The sequence below is a fragment of the Vanessa atalanta genome, chromosome 4, assembly GCF_905147765.1.
Source record: "Vanessa atalanta chromosome 4, ilVanAtal1.2, whole genome shotgun sequence".
In the NCBI taxonomy this organism is placed as follows: domain Eukaryota; kingdom Metazoa; phylum Arthropoda; class Insecta; order Lepidoptera; family Nymphalidae; genus Vanessa; species Vanessa atalanta.
The window spans coordinates 8247340-8264728 of record NC_061874.1 but is presented as its reverse complement, the minus strand read 5'-3'; the positions used below and the strand labels follow the sequence as shown (position 1 = coordinate 8264728).

The following is a 17389-nucleotide window of genomic DNA, read 5'->3' as shown; positions in this document are numbered from 1 at the left end:
ATACTTAATTCATCTAGGTGTAATAACTCATTCTAGAAGTATCCGTACTAGAAATATCTAGTACCCGTAGATCCCGATGAATAGAGAATAGTTATTAAAATTCGTAAAACGATTATTGCCATTATTGTTATTTTAACAAGGTCTCATATTTTTTAAAAGTTTCTGTATAAGTTAAAAAAAATGCTTTAAATTTTCTTTCAGAAAAGATCAAGAATCTTTGTCTTGGCAGTTCGTATCAGAGCGGGCGTCTCTCGCTTCGGACGTATCCTCTTCACCAACATTGTGTCACAACACTGAACACTTGGCGGATTTGCGACTGTCAATATTAGTGCCACCACGAGCTAAGCTTGGTTGCGGGTAATCAAAACTATAAACACTAAATAATATTAATAGATTTAAAGTTTTAACGTCGGTTAGATGTAAATATTTTTATTAATATTTTCATAAATCAGGGTATGATGATGAATCTTTTGAAAATACGACGAATGTCATAATGTCATAATAATGATTTCTTCGAACATCAACAAAAATGACTTTTTTAATTTTTTCGGATTTTATGAATTTATTTTCTGGGTTAAAATATATTTTATGTCATATAGGAAGGCGGGACTGGTAAATAAACCACCTGATGGAAAGTGGTCATCACTGCCCATAGACATTAATCACTCCTCATATTACCAATGCCCCACCAACATTGGGAACTAAGATGTTATGTCAATTGTGTCTGCGTTACCTGACTCACTCACCTTATCAATTGAAACACAAAAAAACTATGCTATTTGACGGTAGAATATTTGATAAGGGGGTGGTACCTACCCAGACAGCTTACACAAAGATTACACATGGTGGGCTCATTAAGTGAATTGCCCTTATGAAAGTTTAAAATATATATTTGTTTTATTTTTATAACCTCTATTGTTGTATATTACATGTTCAAACTATTTTTGTTGCAGTATTTGTAAAGGTCCTGATTGGAAACCGGGAATTTTTGTACAGTTCGTAAGAGAAGGTGGCATTGCGCGAGAAGCTGGCTTAAGACCGGGTGATCAAATCTTATCGTGCAACGGCCACGACTTTGCTAATATATCTTTTAATGAGGTGATTATTTTATCTTCGTAAATAATGATTCATTGTTGTTAGCGATTTCAATTTCGTCGAAAATCAAAGATACGATTCCAATAAAATATTGTTCATTTTATAAAACATTATTAAAATAATTATTAGTTAATATGATTTAATTAAGATATAATCAAATATAAAAAAAAGTCGGTGCAAGTACTGTTACTGTTAGATTAGATATTTTATTTACTAATAATTTATTTACATTTATTTGCATTTCATTTATCCTTTTACAATTTTTACAACTTCATCAGGCCATATCAGCGATGAAAGCGAGCGGTAGACTCGAGCTCGTCATTCGAGAGGGCACTGGAGCCGAGTTAGTGTCACCTGAGAGCTCTGGTTACAATAGCTCTGCATCTTCAGCTGCGGGCGAGCGTAGTCCGGCGCCAGCCGCACCCGTCATACCCCTCGCACCCCCGGCCGCTTTGCGACGACGACTCGCAAGCGTAGCTGAAGAAGCCGCAGATAGAGCGGACAGGTTTTAGTTATCACTATTTATTAACTCTATGTATTATATATTTAATTATTATACTAAAAATATGCCACTGCTTGGTCAAGAAAACCGCTCAGATTTTAGGAGCTAATTTCACCACGCTGCTTCATTGGTGGCTCCGTTCCATTGATGGAGCTCCGTTGCTGCTGGATTGGTGGATTCACATGCGGTAGATTTTTATCCAATACAAACAGGTTTCCTCGCGAAGTTTTTGTCACTACTGAGAACGAAATGAATAATAATTAAATAAAGCGTATGAAAGTCTACTTTCTTGCCTGGGTCCCATAATCTTCGATTAAGATTCCGGTAGTTCATCCACTAAGCTATTTTCGTAATTAAGGCTATTTACATTTATTTCTATCAAACACTCATACGATAAAGCATAAGGTATGCTTTATCGTATGAGTGTTTGATAGAAATTAACTATATTTGGTTTTAAAGAATGAGTTTTGGAGTTGGCAACACATATTACGTTTATTACAAATATCTATCGATACTATAAAATAATAATATGATTATCAATAAATTATCACAATCAATCAATGATGTTAATAGTATATAACATAATATGTAATAAATAATGGATTTTTACTTGTTTTTTTTTTTTACATATATAATGAATCTGTATTCTGTATGTATTTTAGGTTGACGATGAATAGAATAAAACGAAGAACATGGGACAGCTTAGACTTCGATTGGAAGAACAAAGACATTCATAATTTTGACGCACCTTCTGACATAGAGCCTGATTATGATTGTCCCAGCATACCAAATAATCCCCACACGTACGAAAGTAAGTCTCATATCAAAAGTAAAACTATAACGGAATATGAACCTACGAAAGTAACGAGCCCATTAAATAGAACAATAATAAATTTAACCGAAGATGGCGCTACAATACAATGTAGTTACGATAACAACACAACTAGGAAGAATATGTTTCCAACGACTCAAACAATTAGAGAAAAAGAGAAGAAAACTATTGTAGTAGAAGTTCATCACATGAATACAACGACTTGTGCTAAGACACATTGTAATTTTCCCCCACCTTTTGTAAAAGAAATTGATGCAGACTCTACCAGTATAGCTAGTTCAGCCACATTATCAAGTGCCATTGCTGAAGAGATACAGAGAAGAAAATTGGTTTGTAAAGGTTTCTTTATATTATTTAAGATACGGATCTTTCAAGTAATATTATCTTTATCTTCAAATGGTTTGTATTATTAGGCATTGATACGTACAACAATTGTGCAATCAAAAATACACTACTATTTGAGAAAATACACTATTACAAACAGGGTTGTTTTTGATGTAGCCAAGCCAAAAACTCAGGGGAGGTTCAAGATCGATTATATAAGACTAAGAAATAAGGAAAGCGTGAATAAACGCAACAATTTAACAACTCCTCCTCCTCCTTATTATTTTTTACATGTTTGTTTGTTACTTGTATGCCACTTTTGGCAAGTAGTAATTAATAGATGTAAAATCCAAACTATTAATTTGTTTTAATGTTTTCCAACTTGGCTACGTGTATAATAACACTGTTTTTTTAAAGTTCAATTTTATTAAATTTTTTTAAATAACATACCGTGCACTTAGTACTTGGAAATATTTTTTGGATGTAGAACAAGAAAACAACTCCAGAAAAGGAAATTAATCCAATACCAGTCAAGAAACCCAACATTCCAAAGGCTATAGATAATGACCAAAAAAAGCATCACGACGCATTAATGGACGAATTTAAGAAGGTTCACCGAAAAATGTTTGCGAATCAAGATACGGTGAACGGTGATCTAAATAAAGAAAATCAGATGGACTGTTTGGTAAGTAACATGTAATATTTAGTGTTTCTAAAATCGATGTTATTCTAGTGGTTAGCTTATAGGGCTGCAGTTCGAGCGGTCTCGGAATTAAATCCTGAGTCAGTCCAATAAATTCGGTCAAGAATCTCTCAATAAAAGCCTGCAGGTTAGAAAGTATTTAAGTTTCAGTACTGTGGCCTGAGAAGCGCGTTAATAATCAGTTAATCCTGCCCTTAATATCTCTCCGGTCGTGTCGCATAGCCGTAACGTTAAACAAAGCAATTGTTTTTGCACAACCACCATAATGCCTCATCTATGTATAGATGCTTTGAAAATAGCCACTTTAGCCTGTTGTTTTATAGATAGATAGGTATTATTGTCTATTAAAATTGAAGAAATAAAGTATATTTAATCTAATAGAATTAGATTTATACTTATTATATTTTACCACAAGGTTCTGATTTTTCCACGTACATCGTGTTGCTATTAGAGAACAATGAAGTTTCCTGTATGAAATGAGTTTGACAACAATTACCGTAAGTGCGTAACAGACATTGCTATTGTGCCTCAGTTAATCAATTTAGACTTCAAAACACAAACAAAGTTTTTTCTCAACATTTTAAATTAAAACTAAAGAGTAAAAATAAATATGGTTTTTAATGTAAATTATTACATCAGTCGTTTGTGGGATAAATAAAGAAAATAAGGAGAAATAAATTTTAAATAACTTGTTGCTTAATTAATAGGTATGTGTGTTATATATAATACTAGTTTATCCTACGGCTTTACCCGCGCGAAATTTATAAAACACAAATTTCCAAGTCCCATTTTATCCCCTTAGGGATGGTTTCGTAAAATCTGTTAAGCGGTGGAAAAATCTTAATTGTATGACTTATAAGGATATCGGAGTTTGTTAATGTTTAATGTGGTTGACTAACTTAAATATGACTTTAATAGTTTTTATAGTATCTTAATATGGATGTTTGCTTAATTTTTTTTTTTAAGAAAAAATAAAACGCAAAGTTTTTGTATAAGCCAAAATAGGTTAACAAACCTGATTCTCGAATTTGTTTTGTTTTATTCATATATAGGGACGGTAATTTTAGGTTTATATGTTTATATTTACTAGAATAACATATTATTTATCGAAGATTGTAGTTATGTAAGATATAAATAACATTCGCGTAATGGCTGATCGACATGTCACGGTAAAAAAAAAACGGGCTCAAACAAACCGAAATATTTCGAAAAAAAATAAAAAAAACCCCTATGTTTTAAATTATGTAAGTATATGCCGTGAGCATTATCTAATATGTATAGATAAAATAGTTTAAGTCGTTCTGTTATATTTACAAATAGACTTAGAAATATTTATTATTAGATATTTCAATTAGGGACGAAACAAAAGTCGTTAAGACGGCAATTAATTGATATTAATATATAAAGAACATATATTTATATTTTTTCTAATTGAGTGTTCGTTTGTTAAAACAATGTTGTAATTATATAACATTTGCAATGAGACCAATATCTTACGAAATTAACACGCCTACTTCGACACAAGTCATTATTACCGGTTTACATAAGTGACTATTGGAGCGTAAATAAGTATTTTATATGAAATCTTACTCAGGTGTAGGCATCGAGCCTGCAATTATTTGACCCATCTAAAAAAATGTCGCAAATTAAAATTCATACGAATGTAATTTATAAATATATATTTTTTATTTACACCGTTCCAACCATTATTGATGTTCACATAAAAAATAAATATAATCCAATAGAATTTAAATGTTGCAGTTCACAGTAAACAACCTTATTTCTTACTAATTAATGTACAAAGATTTTTTACATCATTCCTAATTAATTAACAGACTAAAAAAGATTTTTCACTGAGATTTAACAAACTAACATTTAACAAATATTTAATTATCAAGGTAACGAAACATTCAAAGACTAATCCTATTATGTTTCTTTATTCTGTGAAATGTCTAGACTCTTTTTAATCTAGTTTGAGGTATATGAGGTTGCCGATGTAAAGTAAGTTACAGTTTAGCCTATTAGCGTCCTATGACCACGCAAATAGGGCTACCATTTTTTCAGTCACCGAGTTAACTCTATTTTAATTTTAATTATATATATTTTTAGGTACTTTTAATGATAGGTATTTATTTATATGGGCAGTCTATCTTCTGTGTTTGTAGACATGATGAAGGACATAAAAGTAAAGAAAAAGTTACGTCAACTAGGTACCTAGTTCGTTATTTTATTTATTGTTTTTACTCTGCCGGCCCTAGTAGAAGGGCACTGACCCGTATTTCGTAATAAAAGTGACGGTGCGTAACCCTTCACCTAATATTTTTTATTCAACTACTTTGTATTGATGACTATTTTAATTATGTACTAAAATATAAACATAATGTGGCAAAAATATGCCCTTACCTACATTTTTGTACAAATATTTTTTGTGCGTTCATTTTCTCTTTTTTTCATTAGATCTACTGGTTGGCTTACTGTTAAAGTCGATATCATATAATACCGCGTACATTTAATCTAATCTCTACTTGACATTATCGCTTTGAAAAAAATGTTATATATCTCTGCGTTTGTAATATACGCAATCTCTATGAATGTTTTAGTTATTCATAATAAACTTCAAAGTTTTAAAATAAATACAATTTCAATTACAATTCACTTTTTATTCCATTCAATTACTACACAAATTAATAGTAACCCTTCGCATTATATTGCATTGTGTTTTGCGTACGTACCTACCTATATTGTAAAGTACACACCTATATTTAAAACTGATACTGTGTAAAATATATTATGAATAAAATCGTTGGTTCGAAAGCTTTATTCGTCAACAAAGGCCAAATAATATTAGTTAAAAAAACTATAAAACAGTTGCAAACCCCTCGAAATGACGGAATGTTTTTCGGCAGAATAGAATAGCTAACCAATTCCAGACATATGGGTTCCATTCATCAGAGCTTATCGCCTTAAAACCCGTCTCGTAGCGGGAAATCAACCCAACAGCAAATAAAATCGTAAGGAGAGTTGGCGTTAGGCAGGCAGACGGCTGTAAACGTCTAGCGAGCGAATGATGATTTATGTTATGTGATGCGGTTTTATTATCAAACCCAGTCTACTAATAATTCTATTTTTTTTTAAATAATCGATGTTGCGAATGTATATCACACATCGACAAGTTAATAGAACACTGATTTTGCATGATTATTTATGCCTCGCACTGATAACGTCGGCCCCCGCACCTGTGGCGCTCAGTCGCCACACCACATCCGTCGTTGATGTGCACCGTCGCGCGCTTTTCTTGCAAACTGCTGTTCGTATTTTACCGGCAACAGTAATAGACGCAAAATACGCTAAAATACTGATTTTACGAGCATCGGAAAATTATCTTTGACCTTCACGCGCTCTTGCGTTATTTCCATGGTTTTCAAATTTTTATGCATTTTATGAAGTTTAAAGTAAAATAAAACCAATTTGTATCAGATAGTGTTCATTATTATCGTACTATGTTTGTTATTTCTAACTAATATGTGATATATGTTACGACAAAAATGAAGAAATACAACAAACCATCACCTATTTTCACTCTTCAGTGCTATGAAGTAAGTTTTAATTTGACAAGGACATTGTTTTTATCATTCAAATATTTTTGTGCTGCTTAAGATTTTTACACAAATTTGACAATTGAATACATGACGAATAACTAACTTAATAATATTATAAATTTAATCAGACTCATACCCTTGCAGTTACTATTTGATAAATATAAGAACATAATAGAAAAGTAATGTATGTTTTCCGTGTTGTTTCGTTTCCCTTGGATAGAATTAGTCAGCACATAAGTATATAGATACATCTACTGCTTGACCTATTAATAACTCGTAAGTAGAGATATTAATACCTTAAAAAAAGACAAAGCGAAAAAATATAACAATCCGCATTTCTGTATATGAATGAGTATATAATTGCCACTAATTAGTCTATTATGATACTCGTAATTAACAAAACAATGATATACAAAATTGTATTTTAAAAATATATAATGTTAGGTTTAATTTTCTATAGTAACTTACGTCATATTTTCCTCGTGATGCAGAACATTACCTACCTGACGTCATGGTTGTTATTAACTAATTTTCTTTAATTATATTCGGTTTTAAAGGCTTAACTGCAATGACACGATGTTCATACCCAACTAAAGTTCAATGTCGAGGCAAAGATCCTTACGTGCTTATTAAACGTGTTATCTCACAAAATCCATTGTATATTATCGAGAATTTTAAAATACAATAATTAAGTATGAAAAATATTAAATTAATTGTAGGTATTAGCCTTATTTACAATAATATTATATAAGTACACATCATTTTAAACTTGTGGTTTTTAAAATTTTATACTATATCTTATTTCATATTATTTTTATGAATTAGTATGGCTTGGTATGTTCAATTGAAAATATGTTTTAGGTTTTTTATCTTAAAATAATATATTTTTTTATGTTTTTAATACTATAAAGAGTGGAGAGTTCGTGTGTTTGAACTATCAGTACGATTTCAGATCTTTTGAGTCAGATAGCCCGTTCATTGAGAAAGGTTTCTGTTTTGACTCTTAGGCTAGCCTTGTATTTGTATTATTAGTTTATTTAAGTCTCCCGCGACTATTATTCACTAATCTAGGAATAATGTCTTAAAAAGCCTTATGGTCTGCGCATGAGACAATAATTCAAAATATCTTGACCATTTATATTTACGTATATATATGTTAAATATGTAATCACTTCTCAGCTTTTAAACCAGCTTCTCATCACGCATGAGGCCGCTTAGTGTAGATAGCTTTTGGTTATTATGACAAAATATATTCTGATTCATGGTTTTAATCATACATGCATATTCATCCAAATTTAAAGGTTGCCAAATACGCGAGATCCGTAATAAAAAAAACGTACAACGATTTTTCTTTAATTTCGAATATATGTACATACTGTTTATTATATTACTGATATTGAATGTAAAAATATAGTGGAATATTTGACCATTTCTTGTATCATCATATATCATTTCATTTATTAAATCATCAACTCTTGTTTTAATCTCATTGTATTTAATCATCATTAAGTTAACTCTGTAAAATGCTCCAAGAATACGTTCCTTTTTATTACTCCTGTAGGTAGTCGAATAAAACCGGTCAGGTGGGATTAACATCCGTGAATCTGTTTTTTTTTTGTTAACGGTAATTCATTTTTAGCAATTAGGATTTTGAAGAATTAACAAAAACTTGCTTGATTGCTACGTTAATAAAATAGTAAATCTTAAATATTAACTTAAAAATTATCTATTAGCTTTATGGTCCAGTTACATATAAAAATATCCTAGATAAAGGTTAAAAAGACTGACCAATTTTTTAATGGTATACCAAATCCATTGCTATTTTATACGATTTCATAAAAACCTATAAAATATGATAACGCTCTTGCATTATAAAATTTTACAAAGTAAAATAAATTAACCATCTACTGTTTCAGGATCGACAATCAACTCTACCGATTAGGAAAGCTGATCAACTACCAATGGAATTAATAAATGATAAACAACAAGATAAACGAGAATTAATACAGAAGCCGCCTCCTCCTCCTCCGGTAAGTCACTAACTTCGCATTTTGATTAATATATTGTAAATGTTTTGTATGGAAGTGTAAATTACATTCATATTTTTATTTCTAAATATTATCTTATTGTTTCTATAATATTTCAGATGCCGTTTTCAAACGGACAACAAAACGGCGACCATAATAAATCATCTGATGGTGACTTAGGAAAATCGGAAAACCATGACATAATTAAAATACCAAACCTAAGAAAAGTTGGAACATTAAATAGGATACCAACAACTGATTATAACAATAAAACAGATATGCCGATAAAGTCACGAAATTTAAAAGATGAAAATGCTGAAGTGGAATCACTAGAATCCTATAAATTAAAAAATCCCATAAACGTTGCCCCTAAAGCACCTTCTAACTATTTCATTAAAGCACCAAATGGTTCAACAACTATGAAGAAACATGCACGGCCAGTTTCCGTAACTATAGGGGAATATGTCAACAATATTGGTAGGAAAGAACCATCAAAACTAGATTTTCTAAATGGCAATAAATCTGATACCCATAGAATGGGCGGTGATGAACCAATTACTAGTAGACTTCAATCAGAGTTAGCTCTTACATTATCTAGATCGAATTTACGTAAAAAGACTGAAGCTTTAGTAAGTATTTTCTTTTAAAAATACAAAATTATATATTATTAAATTTCATGACATATATCTATAAGCTTATTTATTTCAGGCTCAAGCTTCTAAAATAAAACCTTTAACAATAAAATTAAATGCAAATGATGAGAATTTTCATGCCAGATACGGCAATAATCTTTTGCCGCTACCACCATCGATAACAATTCCTAAAGTATCCATTTTAAAATACTGATCATCCATTATCACTGATTAGGTCCTTGAGCATAATTCTACAAAACGCCCTTGTAATAATTCATTAATGTAAGATAATTATTTTTTAAGAATCTCTTTAATGGCACATCATTTCAATTTCCCCTGTTAAACCACGCTCGTAATTTAATATCAGTAGCACGTAAATGCACGTATTTTATAATGATAAACTATTTTCTTAACACAATAAAGGCAACAAACTACATAATTAGTTGAAAATTACTCTTTTATCACCCACATCAATTTCATTTTTACTTCTAAATGGTATTTGTTGGGCACCAGTGTTATTTAACCGAAATTCACTCTAAATAATTAAAATAAACAAATTTCATCATTATTTGGTTTTGTGGTGGATTATTGACATCAAAATGATAATTTAGGTACAGGGCGTTCAAGTAAGACGTAAGCAAGTAAATTCGTCTAATATTAGTGCTAAAATTTTACATTAACATCCTTCTTCCGCTCCACATAGAAAGAAAAAATAAGTAAATCTTTCATAAAAGGTCATGTATTGTTTTGTTTGTACTGATAGTCTTCGAATACTTAGAATGATTGTTTAATAACAAGAAAGTAGAATGTTAATTTGAATTACCTATTATTATTAATAATTTGACCTTTTCTTCAATTTAGTTGTTTTTTTAGTATTTCATAAGATTGATAATATACACTGCCTTTGATATTCGGCTTACGTAAAGGATACTTAAATGCCACCCATAGATATATTGAAAACATAATTAATCATTGCATATTTTTTGTTTACAGGGTGATGGAGGTCGATAAAAACTGTTTTTTTAAACAAGATGAAGAATCTTATTTAATAGAGTATGTGATAAATATCGACCTTATCATATTTATTTCCAAGATAAATCATCGAAGTAAATGATAGTCTAGAGTTATATTTTTATCGCGTGTGCTTATGTTTGCTGTCTTGTTGCAACCGTAAAATATGTATATCTCAATTTTTAATGATTATATTATGCCAAAACTATGTAAACTGAAATTGAAATTGTAATTAATAATAAAATAATTGTATTAAATTTAATACTAAAAATATTTTATTATTTACTAAACAGAATACCAGAACTCTAAAAAAGATTATAATTATTTAAGGTATATTAAAGCGATAAATGTTTGCTGAAAATAATCATTAAACTAGAATTTGAATTTTGAAATTGCGTGCGCAAGATTTTATAATCTTGCGGACGTTCATATTTTTCAAACATTTATCAACTCAAATTACAATATATTTAAAACATAAAACACTATATTCTTAACTATGAACGTAGATTACCTATATAATTATAAATTCAATAAAAAAATTGAATTCCTAAGTCATTTTGTGTAATTTAATAATTATATTTAAAATACATCAATAATTGTTTACTATTTAAATTGTAGTTATTATACTTATAAACATTTTAAAATAAAATATAAATGAAACTTAAGTTCTTAAACAAAAACTTCAGTCTATGTAATTTACAAAGCTATGTCGTTTTATATGTCCCTTCTTTATTTATATTATAATCTTGTAATCCTATATAAAAACCTGACTTACTTTATTTGCCTTACTACCGGCAGTGCACGTTGCATACGTAGATAATAATCAATGCACGTATGTCAATAACAGAAAATACCGTATACTTTTTGACAAATCGATATTAATGTATTGTAAAAAATACGAAAATCAATTTATAAATAAGATTCAACAAAGGCACGGACTAAACTTCAACAGAAAAGTTAAAATTAAAGTTGAAAATAGCGATTAAAAACCAAAATATGTTCTACTTAAACGTTAAAAATAAAGATAAATATGTTTTACTGCTATTATATATAAGTATTTCGAAAGTCTTTTTACTAAATATTTGGCACAGAGAATCTATAGGTGACTAGATGTTGCCCGCAGTTACGCTCTCGTCTTAGGTTGGTCGTTAGGTGTTAGACATAAAAAAGTAGCTTATGTCTGTTCTAGTTCAAGCTACCCTCAGGCTACATAACAAATTTCATAAGATTCAGTTCAGTTCACTTTGGCCGTGAAAGAGCTACACAGATTCGCATTTATAATATTAGTTTAGTTTTATATTTATATTAAAAATATTATAGAAATAAAAAATAATTATAATTCAAGGATTTATTTCGACAACTAGCCACAATATCGATACAATCACTACGTTATAGACATAGTGTTGGAAAAGTATTGGAAAGGTTATCATGTTATCACTAGTGTCAACTGTCATTGTCAACTATATGAACTATTATTCATCTAAAATGTCAAAAGAAAAGTAACCTAAAATTATAATATGTCTGTATAAAAACAATTATTTTTTGCTTAAATGTTAAGATAATTATGATGGGGTTGATATCTAAACCTTATCGTTACTTATTATTTTCAAAATGCTATAAATGCTTTTTACAATCATCTATATCAATTCAAAAAGTTACCATTAATAAGTTTCACAGTACTACAAATGTATATGCCAAAATGTTTATTGAGCATGAAAATAAATATGCCTGTAACGTAATGGAAAATAACGGATACCCAGTAGTTTTGACAAATATTGACATAAGAAAACCTCAAACTTTGTCTGGAGAACACTATAAAAATATACTGGAAAACAATTGGTTAAAGGAAACTCCACAAACAATTTTTCAATTATTCTCTAGCTTGGGTGAATATTGTTCTCAACATAATATTTGTATATCCAGTAAACAGTTTGATAATTATATAGATGCATTAACAGACCGTATACAAGTAGCTACAGATGAAGAGTTGAAATCAATATTTTATGCTCTTAAAAAATGGCCTGAAACTGAGTCCATAAGAACTAGAAATTACATTGAGGTTTGGGCTGCTCTTGATGATGAATGTTTTAACAGACTAAAAAATTGGTCATTTGATGAAATGTTGTCATTTATGTCTTTATTTTATATGCTAAATGTGACAAAACTAAGTTCATTTGCATCTAGATGTCTATTGAAATTTACTAGTAAAGCAAAACAACTGACAAAAACTCAACTTGTTCAAACTTTATTTTTTATTGGAATTATGAGGAAATCTCCACCTGAAATACATAACCTGGAAATTAAAGTAGAAGAAAGATTTACTGAGTTTACTGTTGATGAACTAGCAATAATTGCAATGGGTCTGTTCAAAAGCAAAACTCCAATAAGAAGCATAACATTAATTTCAAAGTTTATGGACAAAATTATAGAAAACTCTTCTCAGATACATGAAGTTTCACTTGCATCATTACTAAAAATTATAAGGTATTCTATAAAAAAAACTGAGAACAATAAAATGTATGACATGCTTGAAACCTTGCAACATGAGACTCCTAGACTGTCCATTATGTGCAACGTTCAAATGGCATTAGTAGGTAGTTCTACCTTAACATTACATGAGAATTGCCTAAAAAAAATAGCAGAAGCTGCAATAGTTTCAATACCTACTGCCAGATTAAAGGATCTAGAAAGGTTAGTTCTTACATATGGGATTTTTAATTTTAAGCCAAAAACAAAATTTTGCCTTTTTTCTAAGGTATTAGATGAGTTGAGAAATCCAGAACGTGCAGAAGAAATCAACCAACATGGTAGATCATTTTCTTGTTGTGTCGCATACCTCTGCCTTCTTAATATCCATGCATTCGATTTAATGAATAAAATATTAAGCTCAGACTTTTTGCAAAATGCATATGGCAAACATTGTTATCAGTATGGAAGAGAAATTTTAACAATTCACAATACAGTAAAAATATTTGGAAAAAACAAAGTTGTAAACCTTCTTAAGGATAATCAAGTGGTCCTCTTATCAAAAAAGTATACAGATTATATACCAAATGAAGACTATGAGAAACAATATAATATATCAGAAAAGATGTTCATAGATGTTGTTAATATTTTACGTGATATGCGTGGTGGTAAAAACTTTGTAACTAGTTATCATATTCTTACCCATCATCAAAGAGGAGGTAAACATATTTTTAAATTATCTCACTACTGACCATAGATATTGGCACTTTAAGAAATATTAAACATCCCCTTTCATCATCAACATGCCAACAACCATGGGAACTACTTGGGGACAGTTCATTATGTGATGAGTACTTACCCATATGGGCTGATAAAAGGGCCTATCACTTAATAAGAGTTTATTTGCTCATTTATTTACTAATATTACATAAAGTAATGTCTTATGACAACAACAACTGTTTTTATTAATTCATTACATTCATCATTTTTATTATTGCCTTTACAAAATTTTAATTCTTAGCGAATTTGAATTGCAAAGCCAATGCCAGCATTCCTTGCGGCCATAATTTGTACAGTTGGCTAATTATATTTATTTACATGTTTTTTAATGTAGTTCATCATATTTTTTACTACTATTCATGATTTTGTTACAGATATAATAATTTGTGATAGTAATGAAGGCTTTCCACTACAAGTTGATAAAGCTTTTTCAGAGAAAAAATTTGGTTTTATTATGGAACCCCCTAATAATAATAAGTGGGTGTGTTTAATAATTGCTGGTAAAAACACCATAATTCATAATACAAATTCCCCAACTGGACATTTTTACACTAAAATGAAGGAACTAAATGCACTAGGATATTGTGCAGCTATAGTAAGTGTTTTTATAGTATATTAGTTTACAGTACAGTATATATTTTATTTTATATACATTCTATTATAAGATAGTTAGAGAAATTTACATAATATCCCCACAAAAAGCACCGGCTGAGTATCTTAATGCTGAACTAAGATTAAGTAGAGGCCTTCCAGAGGCTTTGAGCTTAGTCCCAAATGCTGGAACACCACTGCAGAGTGTTGAAATACATGTAAAATTATGTCTGACAAATTCAAGTCACAATGATTGTCTTTACAACTATTTACATTTTTACATTAACAGCCTGTAAATTTCCCACTGCTGGGCTAAGGCCTCCTCTCCCTTTGAGGAGAGGGTTTGGAGCATATTCCACCATGCTGCTCTAATGCGAGTTGGTGGAATAGACATGTGGCCGAATTTCGTTGAAATTACACATGCAAGTTTCCTCACAGTGTTTTCCTTCACCGCCGAGCACGAGATGAATTTATAACACTAATCAAGCACATGAAAATTCAGTGGCGCTTGCCTGAGTTTGAACCCGAAATCATCGGTTAAGATGCACGCGTTCTAACCACTGTGCCATCTCGGCTTTACAACTAACCACAACATTATTTATTTGCACAAATTGCCTAGGCAAACTTGTATAAGTTATTGTAACTTGCAAGATTTGAATTTAGAAGATGCAACATTCTTATTTAAAACTAAGATGGACTTGTTTCACCTATTTTTTTAAAAATATAAAACAAAATTAACAATTTATTTTTAGTTGCGAGAATTTACTATTATAAATAAAATTCCATATGTTTTTAGGTGAGCTGGGATATTTATAGTAAATTAGAAAAAAAGGATGACAAAATTGAATATCTAAACACCGTAATAAAAGAAGCTGTAAATAGTAAATTATGAATTGTGAAATATTTGTAGGTTTGTGTTTAAGAAAAATAAAAAATCATTAAATAAAATCTTTGTTTTATTTAAAAAGTTAATATTCTATAAATTAGCTCCGATAGAATTCCCAACCGTAAAATTCATTTTCTAAAAATTACATGCAAATAAAAGGTACTTTTGCGCTGTCTATTCGGATTTACCGACGTTACCAATTATACTATAAAGGACATGCTTTATCTATACTACTATGTAAATCTGTAGAGTCTGTCAGTACACTCAATTTATTAGTCGAATTTCGTCATAAATATTTGTTTTATGGCTCACTGACATCAGTTTTACCATTTTTGATTTTTTTTGTTTATCTGTCTGTATGTCCCGCTTTAACTCAAGAACGGTTGAACCGATCCTTATATAAATTGCTATACAGTAAGAACATGGGATTGCGCAAATGATAGACTATGTATAATGCCGGTATACCTCATGGTAGCTATAACAAAAATGTATATGTTTAAAATAACATGTCCGACTGACTGATTCATCATCGCCGAGCGTAAACTATTAAAGTTAGGGCTATGAAATTTGGTGAGTAGGATCGTTTTATTGAGTAGACCATTCAGAAAGTAATTTTTTGAAAATTCTATCCATAAGGGGATGAAATAACGGTTAAAAGTTAGTATGGGAGTCCATCATTTTTTATGGTCGACTCGTGAAACTTTATTTTTGAGATACTTATCAAAAATGACAATATACGTATTTGTGTTTCTGCATATTTTACCCGTTAGATGGTGAAATGAGGCTTAGAAAATTGTATTGAAGTCCTTCATTTTTGAAATTTGAATTATTTAAGCGTTTTAGGATATTCTACCCCTAAGTATTGAAATTTCGTATATGGGTTAGTCTTGAAGTCTGTCATTTTTTAGGTTAGAAGATTGGCGCGCCTATAATGTTACTGAGGAATTTAAGACCTAGAAGAATATCTTGTTACAAAAGAGGTCGTGACGTCAATCAATCAATCAGTGCTATTGAAAAAAGCGCTCCCCGCCTCACCGACTACGTTCGGAGCCAAGGTCACTTAGAGGCCGAGAGGGCTCATATTTCAAGGCTGAGTCGTTGTAGGGGTACTGGTAGCTTATTTGTAGTTACTTCTTGATAGTAAAATAACACTTGCTCGATTGTCGGATGGGAATAAATTTTATTTTGAAATATGTCAATATACTTATATATAAAAACTTAAAATAGAATTAACCAATAAGATAATTATAGTGTATATTATTTACAATTCATTCGTCCAAAGAAAATGCTTACATTTTTGCCAATAAAAACTAATAAAATTTTAATTTAATTTAAACTAAAAAAAATAATAGTTATTACAGTTAAAGTTAAAAATATTTTAGAAATTAAATTACAAATTAAATATTAGATTTTTTAACCAAAGACGAAGTTTCAATTTCGTATCGTCATTTCGTATGATTTGTAAGAGCGTGACGGGTGAGCGCCATACACGCTTGCCCGCCTTACACGATTTGCAGTATTTAGCTTTGGTATTTAGTATTACTTACTCGGAGCGCGTCTCTGGACGCCGTCGACGTTATTATAATGATTGTCGTTTGTTATTATAATGTAAATCCTATACTGAAAGGCCAGTAGGGCCAACAGCATAACGACATACAGACACAAAAAAATGTCTCGTTTATTAAGTTCTAGCGCCGCGCCGAGACAAGAAGTGTTTGAATAGTACATCGTCAGCGAGTCATGTTGTAAGATTCTACTGAAGTATAGAAATATTGTAAAGAAATGAAGATAGTGTTCTACGAAAATAAACAGTTCTTTTCAGAGCTTATTCTTGTTTCAATTGACATCTCATGCTACTTCATGTTTCAAATAAAATAGTAATATATTGTGGCATGCGCTTGTTGTTGCTAACGGTGTAACGACGTACTGCTACAGGTGTCA

At 30.4% G+C, this 17389-nt stretch overlaps 2 protein-coding genes across 4 annotated transcripts in view; both read left to right on the top strand.

Moving 5' to 3' along the window:
• Positions 1–10991, top strand: part of LOC125077906 — a 28255-nt gene extending 17264 nt beyond the window's left edge. For 2 of the 3 annotated variants that reach the window (XR_007120783.1, XR_007120782.1), the window contains 9 exons: positions 202–357; positions 954–1098; positions 1374–1600; positions 2260–2758; positions 3241–3438; positions 8972–9085; positions 9202–9711; positions 9791–9996; positions 10708–10991. Coding sequence is in view for 1 of the 3 variants with exons in the window: in XM_047690019.1 (XP_047545975.1) it covers positions 202–357; positions 954–1098; positions 1374–1600; positions 2260–2758; positions 3241–3438; positions 8972–9085; positions 9202–9711; positions 10708–10725 (1867 nt within the window). In the remaining 2 variants the exon portion in view is untranslated. The remainder of the gene's footprint in view (positions 1–201; positions 358–953; positions 1099–1373; positions 1601–2259; positions 2759–3240; positions 3439–8971; positions 9086–9201; positions 9712–9790; positions 9997–10707) is intronic. The other variant, XM_047690019.1, reaches the window with a different exon arrangement.
• A 1189-nt stretch (positions 10992–12180) lies between these two features.
• Positions 12181–15504, top strand: LOC125077613. Its single transcript, XM_047689589.1, has 3 exons — positions 12181–13910; positions 14346–14566; positions 15359–15504. The coding sequence occupies exons 1-3, from the start codon at positions 12290–12292 to the stop codon at positions 15452–15454; spliced, it is 1938 nt and encodes a 645-aa protein (XP_047545545.1). The 5' UTR covers positions 12181–12289; the 3' UTR covers positions 15455–15504.
• Positions 15505–17389: the final 1885 nt, after the last annotated feature.